The sequence below is a fragment of the Falco peregrinus genome, chromosome 14, assembly GCF_023634155.1.
Source record: "Falco peregrinus isolate bFalPer1 chromosome 14, bFalPer1.pri, whole genome shotgun sequence".
In the NCBI taxonomy this organism is placed as follows: Eukaryota; Metazoa; Chordata; class Aves; order Falconiformes; family Falconidae; genus Falco; species Falco peregrinus.
Window position 1 is genome coordinate 23,388,841 of NC_073734.1, and position 16,865 is coordinate 23,405,705.

Consider the following 16,865-nt stretch of genomic DNA (forward strand, 5'->3'; position numbering starts at 1 on the left):
TTCCAAGAGAGGTGACGCTGCATTTAATTCCTGTTGTGACATTTGGGTTTCTTAAGACAAATGGAAATGCTGTTTGGGATGCTTTCAGGTGCTATGTACCAATGTTAGCCAGCTGAACAAGCTCTTTCTGGTGGCTCTGAAGTAACATCTCCTGCTGCTGTAACTGGCTCCAAGAGTCTGTCCACCTTCCCTCTCTAGTTCAGATATATTTATTTTTCTTGGTTTTTTCCCTTCTGTTCTTTGCATGACCCCTAAGCAGGTTAGGGTTCTTCAAGGTTTTGTGTTTTGTTATTGCACAGATCTCCTTGGTGCTTTGTAGCTTAGGTAGGACCCTGGGATTCTTGTTGAACAGCTCCCAGATGCATTGTAGGGAGAAAGAAAATGAGTATAAGCCTGGGGAGGAAGAGAGGATCACTAGAGAAAGTAGCACTGTTGCTTACGCTATTTTTATGTTGCATTAACAATTGCTGTCAAAAATGATCTGTGCAGTGGAGGCCGATAATTATATGTGGAACAGAACCTCATTCTGAGCAACTTCGCTGTAAAATTTTAGATTAAAAAAGGTATTATCTTAGTTTTGTGCCATTGAAGTGTTTGTGACTTTGAAAAAAGCCTCCTAAAACCACTTCTAACAGCATTCCCGTGCTCTGTACAGCCCAACATGACATGGCAAAGATTTTTAGAGCCTGAGAATGAGAGACTAATTGGTGTAATTGAACTTATTTTGGTTTCACTCTGAAGGGGAAAGACACAACAAACAGTATGGGTAACTACTAATATTTCGATAATCAGCAGCACTGTATAAGTAATATATAAATTACATATGTTGCAATGGTTGATATATTTTGGTGGGTTCTAGAACAGTGTCCTAGTTCACTCAATGTAATCACTATGCTTGGGATTGTTAAATCTTGCAAACTTCTGACTTATTTTGTAAGATCTTAAAATGCGTAGGAACACTGCAGTGGATTTCTGTGTTGTGTTAGGACTTAAGCCACTTGTAAGTACAATTTTAAGTGAAATATTGAGAGCTCATACTGCCTGAAAGCCTGAACTTGCTGAGCACACTATGTTGAATTAGAAGAAACTAAAATTGAACGGAGTCACGTTTCCCCAGCAGCGATGATCTGCTTATACGCAGAACAAGCAGTGCCGTGTAGCAGAGAGAGTTCAATTTTGAGGCTGCTGTGTGAGTGCCTGGCACAATATTCCAGAGAAAATCTGAGCAGTGGTATTTATCTAGACATTTCCAGTGGGATGAAGGTGTGCTCCCTGTCTGTGTCATGGTAAAGGTTGCTTGTATCTGCTGCAAACACCTTGCACTCTCCTTGATGGCCGCATGCTGTAAACGTGTTCCGGAGGACTGTGGTTGGGTGTGGGATGTGATGGTGCCTCTCAGTGCTGGGGGGTGGTTTGGTATTAGCCTTCCCTGCTTAATGGATGGTCTCCTGGCTGAAGCAAGAGCCAAGAGGTATTTGTAGTTCTTCCCTCGAAGCCTGTATGTCTGAGGAGCCCATTTCCAGTCTTCACTTGCCAGATCCAAACGGTCCCAGCAAGGGTCAAAGAGCAGGCACCGTCTGCCCCTGCTTCTGTTAAGAGCTGATCTGTGATTTCCTGAGGAGCATGTCTTTCAACAGTTTGAGTTTTTCCTGTCACGGCTAGAAGGAATAACGGTATTTATCCAACACAGCAAAATCCAGTGTTCCTGGATATGGTCTGAAGATTGCTGTGAAAACTGCATGAGTTTCACAGATCAAGTAGTCTAAAACAGTAAAATAATACCAAGAAACATACTAGATTTGTTGCATTGCTGGCACTAACCTATGCCAGAGAGCACTTCGTAAATATTTGCCGAAGGCTTGCTCTGCCACGCAGATTAAAGGCCGTATTCAACACGGAGCACATCAGTGGCATGCTGATGGTGGGGCAGCAGGGAAGCCCTGCTCCTGCCCCAGAGCTAGTCTCCAGCGAAGGTTGCTGCTGTGCATCTTCCATAGTGCACCCAACCTGTCGAAGGCGACTTGCAGGCAAATGGCGGTGCCCCTTCCTCCTGCCACGCGTGCTGCGGCCCGTTGGGCATGCGCGGGGAGTTGTGCGCGTTGCCTGCGTGCACAGGCTCTAGCACTGTGTGCATTGACTCGTGCTGCCGCCGGAGTGAGGTCTATCTTGCTGCTCCTCCATCATGAAAGGAGACAGTATTGCAGCTCTGCAAAATCTGATTTTGCCAGAGCAGAAAGCTGCTTTAAAAGAAGCGAAATAATCTGTAAAATCGTTGGCAGTCATGCAGTGCAGCAGAGATTAGGCCTGGGTTTGTATATTTTAATGACTTACTGCCACTGAAATGCTATCTGCTTGCAGGGTGGGGAAGAGCCCTCCTGCCTTGGCTTTCAAACCAGTTAATGTAAGTATTGCCTACAAGCATGGAGCACAGTCACAGTGTGTGGGGGGAACATGGTTCAAGACGCCTGCGAAGGGCAGGTAGTGGATCAGGAAATCTTCCCCAGGCCCAGTGTTTGGCTGTATTAGCAGTTTTGTGTTACAGCTATTAGTCTGCGTGTTTTTTCCTCTTAAGCTTCAACATGGTTGTTGCTTTGGAAATCTCTGATGCAACAACTGGCTCTTGGGTCTTAGCAAACTGTAAAACCTTCTGGGTTTTCCCTGCTTTTTTTCCTGTTTAGTCAACAGTGAATTAATTTTTTAGAAAAATGTTGCAGGATTTCCCATTCTAAGCATGATGGTAAGGAACTTGAGAAATGCATATTGTAGTTTGACAAGCCCAGCTGTCTTAGGCTAGGAGAATTTTGTATTGCTAGATCCCTGAACTGAACACGGTATAGAGCTGTGGGACAAGCCTCATCAGACCTTTCCTTTCAGTGGACCTTTGTGTGTGTGTACAATGATTCGTTCCTTGTCTTTCACACAGCTTTGAAGTGATTATGACTGGTAAATCACCCTTCCTGGGGTTCTTTTCCTCTCTGAGGATCTCTGCACTTGGGCCCTCAGTCTGCTTCAGCCCCGTAGCAGTCTTGCCATCTGAAGTCCTCTAAGGAGAAAACCAATTTCACAAATGCTCTTAGCTCATTGCGTTTGGTAGCTGACCTTTGGGCAGCTGCCTGGCTGCTTTGAAGGACGCTGCATTGCACGGTCCAAGGTACGTAGTGAAGCAGCTTATCTGTGTGGTTTTAGGAAAAGCTAATGCTTTCTGCAAAACAAATCTTACGACACCTACAGAAGCTTCCAAGAGACACTGGTGTGATGCTGCAGAAGAAGAATCTGGATAGAGAAAAATATTGCCCGTCCTACACTGGCATGTCCCCATCCTCAGGAATACATTACTTGGCTACGCTGTTGCTTACGGGCCCATTGGCATACCAGTGTAAAGCCAGTCAGCAAGCACTGATGCTTGTGTCAGCATAAACAATAATTTGGATTATATGTTATTGCTTTTTTTAGTATAGTCTGTTATTGTGGCAGTGGGTTTCAGGTAGTTTTGCTTCGTTTTCTGTTTCCAGAGGGAACATGGCCAGGAGGGCTGTGCCAGGGTGCAGCACCCTGGGAATGTGCTCAAGCCGTGTGCATGTTTGCAGTAGGATTGTGTTTAGCAAATTGTTTCTTAAAATTGCTAGTAGATAAATCAGGTGCTTTATCTGGAGCAACTGTTCCCAAACTGTTGCCAAAGAATGATTTTTGTTAACCATATAATCATCATCCCTGCCGGTCCTTTGCAGGATTCACTGGATCAACTGGAAATCCAGCTCTTGGAAATATTTTAATCAAAGAGCAATTGACTTGAAATGGCCCCAGATTGTTCATTTCATTTTCTTCTTTCTTCCCCTGCCAGTGAAAAAGTAAGCATTGCTGTCAACATCCAAGGCCTCCGTATACTATTTGGCAACATGCGCCTTCTCTTGACAGCTTGAATACTAAGATCAAGTATTAAAAGTATGGCCTGGCTGATGGAAGTAATTAAGAGACTTCTATCAGCCAGGAAAGAGTTTACTAACCTCATTTACTGCGGTAAATGGAAGAGACTTTCAATCTCCTGTCAAAAAGAGGCCATCAGTGCATGCATGCCCTTTCGTACTGATAATGAATTAGTTACTGGAACACTTTCTTGCTGGAATTCAGGCTGGAGCAAGGCAGGTGCCAGTTCCTGTCACATCAGCCGATGTCAGGCAGCGGTTGCCCAGGATCAGAAATGACAGTGGAGCAAGGAGCACGGTGAGAACAGGGAAGTGGCGCGGCCTCCCAGGGGTCCTGCCCCTCCACTAGTGGGGCCACTTGTGCAAACCATCCTGGAGTGAGGCGGAGCAGAGGGGGGAACATGTGAGAGGAGAGGATCAGACTGGAATCCAAGGGGTAAGAGATCCAAGACGAACTGGAATGTACTGGGGAAAAATACAGAGAGACAGTAGATGTGTAAGAATAAGTGGGACTAGCTGGAAAATGGGAACCTGAAGGTGGGAGAGTGGGTGTATTTCTGTGCCTGGGTCCCTGTTTTGCAAACACCATCTCATCAGATACTGTACAAATGGTGTGTAGGAAACGTTCAGCAGTGTGTGTTGCAGAGAACCTGCAATGGAGAAGAGTTGGACTGCTTCCGTTCCAAACTAGACACAGGAATAATGTGTGGGAGTTCCACAGTAACAGAGAAAAAATTTAAATGCCACTCGCTGAAACAGGACAGCATGGCATGACGTTAGGGCTCTAGGAGCTTTTTTGTGTAAACCTGCCTTGGGGAAATAAGAGAAATTTTAATTTTCAAGCAAAATCCAGGCTAAGTTGGGATCCCTGTGACGGCAGAGCTTGTGCATGAACTGCAAGGTGAGGATTTCACCTCTGAGGTTTTAGTGATGCTCATGTTAGCTATTCCTATCTTTGCCATCTGCCGCTGTGCAATAGCCCTTTGTCTCCTAACAGTATCTCTGTTCTCCTCCTGCTTCTCTCTTTGGATACCAAATAGGAAGCAGTGTCTTACTGCTCGTTGTACAATCAGTAGCATCTCCCCTGAGAGGGCAGCTCCTTCGATAATGGGTCGTGTACTCCCTGCACGTGCCAAATGCTGTACCTCTGTATCCTTGTTACAGTCTGCAAGCATTCGTGGCAAAGTCAAACCTTGCCTCTGGGACTGCAGAAAGCTTTTAGGACAGATGTAACTCGGTGAGCACAACCGACGCTGTTTGAGGCCCAGACTTAAGAGATAAGTGAACCCTTAAAGCTGTTATGTGGCCTGGGATTTTTGAGGACCAAAACTCTCCAGCGTAAAGCACCTCTCTTCCATCTTTCTTCCCATCCTTGTTCCAGAGAGCTCTGGGGTTTTTTTTATGGCAGGTGAATGTTTGTGTGCATTTATATACATCTGTGAAATGCAAATGTCCGGTGTCCAAACCTAGTGCACCACTAGGTGGCAATGCAATGAATCCAGGGAGTAAATACCGTTACAGCAGCTGTGGGCACTCCTCACTTTCTTAACATGTGCAATTATGGCCACCAAAGCCTAGAGTGATAACCCCAGGGGCTCTTGTTTGGCCAGACTAAGCAGAAGCAGTCTCGGGAGCCCCAGCATCAGCTACTGAAACTCCTTCTTCTGAGGTTTAACAATTAGCCTGTAATTAACTGAAGCAGCAGTTGTGATGCTACAGTCATAATGGTTAGCGCGAGGCATAGGGCGGCCTTTTTTTAAATGTACCTTTCCTCAGTGAGGCATTACAGATATTATTTGGAATGTGTGGGGATTTTTGTTTGCTAAAGCAGTAGTTTTTGAGATTGAAAAAGACAATTATCATCTCTCCTAATTGGCATTTGGTGTAATGTAATCCCTTAAACGGACCTAGTGAACTCTCTGGGAGCTGGGAGGTTTCATTAAGCAAGATACTCAGCCTGGATTTACTGACTTCAAGGGAAGTTCAAGCACATCTTAATTTACTCTACTGATTGCTGTCATTGCCACGCACCTTTCTAGGCAGGTTCATGCTCAGTTCAGGGCACACGTTCCCTCCGAGGAGAAAGGGGAGGACCAAGGGCAGTAAGGTAGGACTTGTGTCTCTCGGGGCTTTCAGGAGCCCAGTACTCGCAGAAGCAAGCAGAGAGCCAGGGCACCCAGGACCTCTGCAAGCTGTGGTGCCTGCCTCGGTGTGCCCAGCACCTTCCATCACATTCACATAGCAGTAGGTCTGCTTCTTAGAGGTGGTGGGCTTTTTTTGCCTGTAAAATTAGCAGCATTTTTAGGGTACGGTAAACACAGCGTGTTTCTCTGCAGCATCAGATCCCTACCATCGGAAACGTGGCTGTGTCTCCTGCTCGTAGGTTTGTGCTTTGAAGGTCTAGAAGCACCGCTTGTTAAAATTCCAGATAATTTTCTCCAATTTAGGTTGGAGGTGGGGAAATAAATAAATAAGAATAAAAAATAAAAAAGAACTTGTTGCCTTCCCAAAGTCCTTCCATCCGTGCAGATATGGACAAACTTTACAAAGCCATGTCTCTAGCTCTCTGGCGCGGAGCCGAGATTGGGTCTTGGCCCAGTTAGGTGACTGCGGCAGCCCTTGCCTTGGTGACAGCTGCTGTAATAGTTGGTCCCCAGACATGTGCAAGGATCTGGATTTAGCTTCCCTTTTTCAGATCGCAACTGCGTTTCCTCTGTGGGCATTGTCTAAAAATAAAGCAGGCCATGGCGGGCGATGAAATGAAGAATAGGCTGTGTGGAAGTGGCTGCTCTGTTCCATATGTAATTCTGGGGGGACTGTCGCACGCCTGTCTCGGGAAGATGGCAGTTGGTTCTTTATCTGGTGTACAGAAAGGGGTCACGTTCCTATTTCCAGCTGAAGGGGGTCACAAGCTGTCCTGTACTGTAAATGCTTGTTCTACATATTTCAGAAGGGAAGGGTGCAGTGTCCTTTCTTTCCATACTGGTGCTGTGCAGCCGGAAGGCAGGCAGCACACCTCTGCGACAGAGTCTCCTGCCAGATTTCTTCAGCTGGGGCAGATTTCAAACCCTCCTCATCTCCCAGTGTAAGGAGCAATCTGTGATACCTGTGGTTGCGTGTAGGACTCCTGCAGGACTGTTTCGAAGAGCTACCATAAATATATTTTCCCCAAAGGTCAAAATCCCTGTGACAGCAAGTTTCTCTCCTGCTACAGGATCTCTGCTCCCCTGGAGATCCTGGGCTCTACCTAGGTTGTTTGGATTGATACCAGTACTGTCAGATTGTTGGGGCAGGAGCCGTTTTTTTGCAGGAAAGTGTGGGGAACAAAGGGCACAAAAGCCTTCTGATTCCTGACAAGTTTGGTCGGACACAGCTGCAGTTGTGTATCCTCACTGTAAAAGCCTGAAGTGTGGTACATCGAATTCCCACTCCCTGGGTTTGTTGGTGGCTCTTAATTCTAGAGCTGTGGTGTAAGTGTAAAGACTCTTTAAGATACTAGCACTTAACAGAGTTGATGATGTTGTAGTTGATTACTTCAGAGGGAATCAAAGGTTCTTTTCCTTTTCTGTGATTTGAATAATGATTAAGTTGAAGTCCAGGAGCACAGATCAAGTTGGTTTGTTGTTTGGTTTGTTTGGTGAGGTAACAGTGAAAATGCAAAACATATTTGAGATAGGAGTTTTGATATACTCGAAATTAAAAATGCAATTCCTATGTATTTTACCCAGTTAAGCTGTATGTGTGGATAGAGGCTGTGTGGTAAACTTTTCCTGTATGCTCTCCAACTGTTTAGTTACTTTCATTCTTCCTCAACTGACTATTTTTAAGGCTCTTTTTCACAGTTCCTATCAGGCCTCCGAGAGCTCTACTCCTGCCTGAAGCTGCCAAGTCAAAACCTTTTTTTTTTTTCTCCCCCCCCCCCCCAACACACTCAACTTCAACAATCTTATCTTGGCTTATCGCTCCTACCAGCTTTCATCCTAGCTCCCTCAAATGGAGAGCAAGAGGAAGCAGCTGCTGGGACACAGAGATAAAAGAGAATAGAAGCAGGACATTTCACTAGGATTTAATGCATATTAAAACAGGGGATTAATGTATTTTCATTTTCACATTGCTCTGTATGGGCATCTTGCTGTACCTTTGGTGAAGTAAAGTGACCTTTAAACTTCTCGGGAGTGGATTGGAGAGAGCTCTGAGCACTTCCCAGAGTTGAAAGAGCTGAGTACTACAATATGTATCTGATGTTCGTGCAAGGCTGGCTTTCTTTTTTTTTTTTTTTTTTTTTTTGACTGAAGCTCTGTTTCTCCTTTTCTGCAGGGATTCCTGAAGAATGAAAAAGATAATGCATTGCTGTCAGCCATTGAAGAGTCTAGGAAGAGGGTAAGTTAGAAGCAAGCACCACTTTTTCCTTTAAAAAAAAAAAAAAAGGCAAGGGGGAAACTAATAAATTAGATATTTAATAAACTAGTGGAATTTAAGAGGAATGTGTTGAGAATATAGAAAAATTAGACATTAGAAAATGCTTGCTTAGAATTTCTGGAAGAAATACTAGTCAGTTGTATTTCAGCTGCAGTATTCTGTAGGGTCAGGAGGCTCACAGTGTTAAATCTGTTTGAACAGAGAAGCTGTTGTTCTTAAGACACAGCACACTCGCTCCAATCCTCTCCGTGTCAATGCTGCCTTTTCTAGAGGTGATAATGCCTAGGACATAGGGTTTATTTCCTTTTGTGCTCTGAGTGATGCCTTGTACACTGACTTCCCATGCAGTGGTGACATCCAGTGTATTTATTGTAGCTGTTTCTGCAGGTTGCAGGAGTTGTTGAAATACACGTGACCACATTCAGGCCTGTGCAGCCAGAATGCTGCAAGATTTAATTCTCGTGTCTGTAGAACAGCCCAACACCATATTGCATCACATTGTCCAAAGGAGATCTCTTGTGCAAGGAAAAAAACCCCAGGTTTTTTTAAGCAGTACAATGGAAAATGCTGCAGTAAGAAAGTAAGAGTGATGGCTTAGGCTCAGGGTTTGCCAAGTCCTGTTTTCTTCCCTTGAAAGGGACTAGTACTTAGAGAGTCTGTAAGAAAAAAATACAGAGTTAGCCTTCCCCCATTCATCTCCTGTCTCTTCACCTCCAAGCAAGTAGTTGTTGTAAAGATTTTTCTGAGCTGGAAGTTGTTTTGTGATGTGAAATTCATCTGATCCTGTTTCTGAATCTATTTATGCTTTTGGTATCTGTCGTGTTCTGGGGCAACGATTTCCACAATTGAATTATGCAGTGTGGAAAAATGCTTCCTGTTGTTTGTCTTAAAACTGCTGCTTGGAAATGTCACTGCATGCTTCCTAGTGCTTGTGTTACAATTGTTTCCCCCCATGTACACTTGGGGCATCGGGTTTAGAACTGAACCTGTGTTTCTTTCAAATGATGAGAAACAGTACTTAAGCATTATTAAATTATTTTAGTTACGTATAATTATACTGTAATTATTGAAGCATATTTAAAACCCTGTTGAAATGATTATAGTGAAGGTAAAGTTAAGACCTGTATTCTACCATGAAAGTATAAAGTGAATTCATCTGATAAACCAAAGAATCACAAATCTTATGCTCTAGTTACAGGCATGCACCATAATTGTTTGCCAAATGTCACTGTCTTTTATCGATTCATTTATAACTGGGGAAAGTTTTGCCCCTTAATTAGCAATATCCTAACAGTGGGCTGTAATAAGATGAAAAATTTACTCTGCCGACCAAGACATTGTTGTGTATACTGCAGCAGCACAAAGCTATGTGAAAGGCAGAGAAGGTTGGGAAGGGGAAGGAAGTGGAAGATCCAGTACAGCCAATTCTCTGTTTAGAATTAGTAGAAACACTATTTCCTTTGCTGGTATACCTGAGGCTGCTAGCTAGCATCATCCCAACAACAACAGGAAAAGTAGTGAAGCATCTTCTTTATCCTAATGCTATTGCCAAAATAAAGAATATTGTGGGGAAAAGCGGTTTCCTTCCATGAGTTCCCTGGTTGGATCTGAAGGCGCTGTAGCACATCAGCTATTTTAAAGGTAAAAGGATCGGGTTTTTTGTGGGATATGATTTTTCTATGTGCTTTCCTGGATTATGTTCCTGAAGAGAGTTTCTGATTCTTTGGCACTGGTTAATTTTATTTAATGTTTTTATTTTTATTTTATCATATTTCCCATTTAAAAGAAAAACATACTGGTAAAGACCTGAAAATGAAATACGGGCAATAAACACACAGCTCTGTTAAGAATGCAGTAAGTCAAACCCTTACAGCCTCCAGGGAGGTGAAAAGCTAGTTGCCATTAGAGAAGTTAGTCTCAACAAATGGCGCGGATCAGTGATGACCTGGATATTGTGTGCATGCTGCCAAATTAAAGAAAGAAGCCTATCGATTTCCAGCCTGCTAAGTTTGTGTGCATTGCAGTACCATGGAAGAGACACAGATTCTCTGCTTTACCAGCTGGGAGTATGTGAGAGTTGTCTTAATTCTGCACACACCTGCTTTCTGAATCCCCTCGTACCTGAACAGGAAGCCTGTTAAAATAATATGCAGCACATCATTAGCTCTTGAGGGCTGACCTGGTTGCTTCATCTAGTTGCTATTTTCTGTTTCATTTTTAAGCTGGTCTATTAATAGCAGAGCTAGGCTGTTTGGTGTTTCTGTATGTTCCTTAGCTCTTTGTTGTTCTTCACCAACAGACTTTTGCTATGGCTGAGGAGTATCACCGAGAATCGATGCTGGTTGAATGGGAACAGGTGAAACAAAGGATTCTTCATACTCTGCTTGCCTCAGGGGAAGATGCTCTTGATTTCACCCAGGAAAATGAGGTATCTCTGTCTTTCTAAACACTGTGCTCACACACGGCATGTATGCTACTGGCACTTCAGCACTGCTGAAACCACCTCTGCATTATTCTATGGCTTCAACTATGGAAATGAGAAATGCCAAATCTCTATTTAATTCCAGAATGGCTGTGAGTAGCAGCATGCTGTCTAGCAAAATATCAAACCTTGATGATTGTTTTTATTGACTGATGGGTACAGGCAATGGAGCCCCTGTTGCTGAAGCTATGTTTTAAGCAACATATGTGCAAGCTGGGAACTTAGTCACATTAACACATATTAGGTTAATCTATCCAGGGGACAGAAGACACATTGGGGTGAACTTCACTTTCAGGAAATCTTTGCAATACTGAGGAGACCAGACAGTTTCTCAGGTGCAACTCTGCTCATTCATGGGTCTTAAGGCAGCTCTTTCCCTGATCGCTGTGTGCTAGCCACGATTTATGGCTTTTCTTAGGAGGCTGATGGAAGTCAGGTTTCTTGGCAAAACCAGATCAGTACTCTTAAAAAAAAAATAAAAATAAAAAATAAAAAAAAATAAAAGATGATGCTTTCCTTTTTACCTTGCTGTCTCATGCAGTGCAGGTTAAAATTTTGTGCTGCTAAGACCTCTAGTGTTCAGCAATTCAAAGTTAATCCAGTAGTGACCAAATCCTTTGGACAAGACTGACCCTGTGTTTAACATGTGAAGGTATTGATGAGCAACGTAAAACATTCCTTATCTTCTCTTACAACTTAAAATTTGACAGTTTGTTCTCTTACAGACAATGCTACAGTTACCTGAGTAAAGCACAGTTAGGTGCAGAGTTGTGGGAACTCCACCCCTCTGAGTTAGAGGCATCAGACCTCAGCTGAGATCCCTGAAGCACAAACCCCTATCACAGCCCCTCCGCAATGCTCCATGAAGACTGTAACCTTGAGAGGAGAGGTGATAGGGGTGGGGGAATACAAGCTGCTGTGCTTTCAGGCCAGAAAACAGGCCCAGTTTTTTATAGCCATGTTCCTCACCCCTCCCTTTAAAAAAAAAAAAAAAATATTCTTGTTCATTGGCATGACTTATAGAGCTGTGAAGTACATTAAAATAAAAAAAGCCCTTGGTGTTAATGGGGTATGACCTGTATAGGGATTTGGAAATAATTAAAGTTGTTAATGAAAGGTCCCTTTCCGATTACTGTTCTTTTAAATATAGGTTAATCCCAGTTAGCATACATATTTTTATAGAAGCTGTCTTCCCCAGAAAGTATTTTACTGATACTTTACTGTGACTTCTCAGAAGGTTGTCCAGCTTTCCAGTATTAGAAATACTAAATAATGCAGGCTGAGTTCATTTAAAACTAGGAACAGCTATCCTGTTATTTTAGGATGTGAGTCTGAAGACTTGGCAGCTATTCTGATAGCTTGTAACATCATTGATTTGTGTGTGAGTTACTGGTATGGGGTTTTCCTTTTGAACTGTGGATATTAACTGCTAGGAAAAGCAATTTAATAACCTACTCTGGAAAGGTAAATCCCCTTTTCTGGTGTTACAGTGTCAAATGGACCCTACCCCTGGTCCATGGCACTAGAGATGCCAAGCATCAAATTGGTGGGAGGGAGCAGGGGAAGGGGGAGGGAACCCCTCTAATGTATTTCATGAATGAGTTTAAAGACTCAGTATACACTATTGCTCAGTAATGCTCCACTCTCCGTTTCAAAGCACTTGTAGTATCAGTATGTCATTTCAAGAGCATTTAAAATCCTTGATATATTCTAGTCTTAGCCTCGAGAAGTCAAAGGTCTTGAGGTCTGAGAGGTTTGAAGTGCATCTACTGTGTTAAAAGCCTGTTATCTAACCTCCCCACAGCAGGTTGTTCTTCTAAAGCCTTGTTCCAGTCAAATAAGTTTTTTGTGTGTTTGACACAAACAGACACAGCCTGTAGAATATAGTAGAGGTTTAATTGATATCCTCTGGAGATGGAGAATCAACTGAAAAGGCACAGATCCAAACACAGCAGGGGGCTGGTCTGCCTGCGAGCCAATTCTCAAGCTTTGGGCAAGCTAATTTGGGCAGAGTGAAATACCAACACATTATTCATGGAAATAAGACCAATTAACAGGCAAAGCTCATGATTCAAAGAACCTAGCGCAGGACGTGCCATTAGGGTTTTCTGCTCCCCCTTGTCCTCCAGCCTGGCCTTCTTCCTGTAAGGGAAAAACAGAGCTAATAAAAAGATGCTTCTTGGAGGAAAACCTGAGTTTTGTTTTGAAAGTATCGAACACCTACGCTATCAAAGTGTTTGTTCCGAGTCTTGTTCCACTAGGTGCTGAGGCATTTCTTTTGTCCTGTTACTCCAGGTTTTTCTTTCTTCCACTCCCGCCCCAACTTCTTCAACTCCTGCTGTCAAGCAACCTGCTCCTGCAGTGACAGAGACAGTGTTGCTCTCTGTTTCGGTTCTGCCCCACTGTATCATGTCTTCATATCCCTTAAATCGCAAGGACTGCAAGATGCTTTCTGCTCCCCCGCTGCACCGCAGTGTGTTTTGATGGTGTTTCTCCAGCTCGGTCTCTTGCCTAGTTATTCACTGCATCTACTGGCCAAGCCATTTGGAGTGCTGACAAAATGTCTGCCCAGACTTCTGCTGAGGAATGCGCATATGCATATGAGGGTGATGAATAATGCATCTTTATATGCACGCAGTTTGGTGTGCAAGAGAGGCTGAATGCTTGGCTGAGTACAAATGAAGGAGGACTCCTTTGGAAAGCAGCATCGTTAAGCTAAATGAATTTAAAAGATAAACATGTGACGGCAGTGCAGTATAGCTGCAGCTTTCACGAATGGATAATATTCAGAATGAATATTACAGTTCTGAAGAATGTTTTGGAAAGACTTAAATTCAGGGCAGGGAGAGAAGCAAATGTGGTTGATAAAAACAGCATAAGCCGTTTAAGCAGTATGAGATTAGAGATGCAGAAAGATAGATGTGTGTGTGCACTTGGCTTCTGCAGTCCTTTGTGCATTACCCACTTTTTCTTTTCGCTGCTCCAGTTAAGCTTAAGAACCTGACCTGAAACACGATTCTTCTCATATGCACCTAGCTGCTGTTCTCAACATCTCTTTCATAACGTTTGCCTTGCTTGAAAACTTGGTAAGTTCTGACTAGCCACCAAAGGATATCCTCCCCCACCCTCAAATCCCTCTCCCCCCTTAGCTCGTAGCTACAGAAGGATTGCCTGCACAACTCTCCATTTCTGCTGTTCAGGGTGAAGAGTGGAAATGGCCTTCCCCATGCTGACTCACTGCTTTGGTTTTCCTTTTGAAATTGCCTTTTAGCACAGCCATGAGATTGTTCAGTGAACTAGCGCTTTTTTTTTAAGTTGAATAATTCAAAGATGAAATGCAAGTATGAGATGGAGAAAATAGGGGATAAGCTTGCTTCCATGGTTCTTGGCATAGGAAAGAAAAACATAAGAAAAGCAAGACAAATCCTGGAGTTCCTGAAGTTTTTCCTTTGCTGAAGTGCCAAGTCAGTAGTGGGCATTTAAAGGATTTAATTTCTATGTGGCGTTTCTCAGCTGTGGCAGATTGTTAATAAGTGATCCTCAAAGCATGATGGTTGGGGTAAAATTTAAAATTGGAGATAGAAAAGGAAAACGTAACCCCCTGAGCAGTTACTACTTGGTTTCTGGCGTGCACGTTTGAATTCAGATCCTTACCTGTGGGTTTTAACTCATCAGTCACACACCTCTCTCTGGAGTGGCAGCCACGTGGATGCTTTTTAGTGCTGCAAAGCAGCAGCAGGAGAAAAAGGAACCAGATTCACAAAACAAAGCCTCAGTCCTTATGTTTCTGGTATTTGGGCACTGGTTGAAAAGTGACACAAAGTCAAAATGTACCCTTCTTCACTTGCTTTAGAAGATGAAACCTCATCAGTAATTAATGACAACGTCCATAATTTAGTGTTACTTTAAATAACTCTGCAATTTATCTGGCACAGCATAGGGGAAGGCTGCAAAGCGCTATTTCTTCCATCATGTCTGTTTCCCAGGAAACCTGCTTTAACAGCTTCTTTGTTCTTTAGAACAAAGAATCTGTCGGTTTTTAGGTGGGTTTAAAGGAATTTGTGTCAGATGATTTGGCACTGAAAGAAGAATGCAAATGCTTCTGAATATCAGTATCCATTAAGAGTGACTGTGAAGAATATTTTTAGTGTAAGTTCAGTTGCAAAAAGAAAAAGCTGGATTTCTTTTGGGGTTTTTTTGTGAGGCATTTTTATACCACCTAAGGTCTAAATGCATCTACCTGAGTTTATAATCAGGTTGGACATAATTTAAATAGCACTATTACTGAGAAATTCATGCAGTGATAAACTAATTCCAGCAATTCTAAAGGATTTTCCAGGTTCATCTTTGATACCTTATTCACTTATATTTCACTAGATCAAGGACAAACACAACTTGAGTAGTTTTTTTATTCTGTAATAACTGTTGTATGCTACGCAGTAATCACAAAGTTCTTATAATTTCTTAGTAGAGGTCAGTGCTCTTATCTTCACGTATAAATTCCTGACTAACTCGGAACAGCTGCTTGGCCATTGCAATTGTGTCACTTTATTTGTCTTTAAATTTTAAATTGTGAAAATTTTCCTCATCAAAACTGCTGGACTCAGACAGCGGATAGCTGTTGTCTTTGGAAAAACACATGCTCACGAGTATTAGGGGGTCCTACACAGTAGAAGGTAACCTGGGTTAAACCGATACCAAATTAGAACTGTAAGCATTTGGGAATGACTTGACGCTGTTCAGTGCCTAGACTGATCAGCACCATGTCTGGAAGTTCATATATTTGTATTATTTCATTTCAAAGTTGGGATACAGTTCCCAAAAAAGAGAGATTTTTTTGGAGACCCTGTCAGCATTTCATCCTCATTTGAAACAAACTGAATGATGACACCATTTCTCAGATCTTTCTCAGAAATCCACATAAGCCAGGTCATGGCAGGAACATTGGTCCTGCTGTGCTGCAGCCTGACAGGTGTCAGCAAGGCTGAACTCTAAAGCTGATTAAACTGAAAGTGAAAACAATTATTTTTTCCATTGTATTTGGGCTTTGTGGTTTTTGTACAGGCAGCAAGTTGGTCACATTTAACTGAACTCTTCCAGGAAAGACTAGATCACGTCCTTAAGCAATACTCGAAGGTGATCCTATCTACACAGTAAAGTACTGACATTCCTGGGTAACTGATGTAAGTAAAGCTGTCTGACAGAATTGCTAAGGTGCAACATAACAGCCAGTGAGGATGTGCTGCTAGCTGTAACAGGCTTTGATGATAAAAAGCTTAATTTTAAAACTCTGCAGATGAACTTGCTCTTTCTTGGAGAAAGTGACTGTTTCTAGTTTAGAGGAATATGGATGGCCTTCGGTTACATGGTAACAAACCTCTTCTCACTGTTTGCTCAGCTGCTTTCAGTATTTCGCTTAGTGCTTTGCTTCCTCTCTCCTGGTGGAAATAAACAATCTCAGATCCTCGTTACTGCACCTGAGCCAGACACCTGAAGTTAGCTGGGCAGGGTTTGTGTGGAGAAGTGACATCATCTTATCAGACCAGCTACACCTGGGACAGTCAAATGAGCTTTTGGGTTCAAAGTCTGAAATTCAAAGGCTGTTGTTTCATTTTCAGACCTGAAAACATGCTTGCTTTTCTGAAAGCTTGTCTGTTCCTCTCTGCTTGCCCCAGCTATGTCAGCTGGCTTCATAATAAATACCATGTTTCTATACTGAGCTTGTCTTGCTTTTATCTTCAGAACACTATTGGCTGTAGCACCGCTTATGAAGAAGCTGATTTTAAAGAACTGCTTACTTCAAAGGGATCTGTTTTTAAAATAACTGCACTTTATTTTTCAAACCCAGAACTTTCAATGCTGAAATGAAGAATTACATTTTTAGGAAGCAGGAAACATCAGAGTATTACATACTTAATTGGGAGTATTCTTTCCTCTGGAGTGGTGAGCGTCTGTGTCCAGTGGTGGCTATGCTGAAAACATAGCTGTGATTTGTAGTGAACGCTTACAGGAATAGCTCTGTGCTATATTTTAAGTTTTAT

The 16,865-nt window shown here is 42.8% G+C and overlaps 1 protein-coding gene across 6 annotated transcripts in view; it reads left to right on the forward strand.

The window, feature by feature from the left end:
* NUP93 (nucleoporin 93) overlaps positions 1-16,865 on the forward strand; it is an 81,877-nt gene that overhangs the window by 41,002 nt on the left and 24,010 nt on the right. For all 6 annotated transcript variants that reach the window (XM_027781045.2, XM_027781046.2, XM_027781047.2 and 3 more), the window contains 2 exons: positions 8,241-8,303; positions 10,642-10,770. In XM_027781045.2, coding sequence (XP_027636846.1) covers positions 8,241-8,303; positions 10,642-10,770 — 192 coding nt within the window. The remainder of the gene's footprint in view (positions 1-8,240; positions 8,304-10,641; positions 10,771-16,865) is intronic.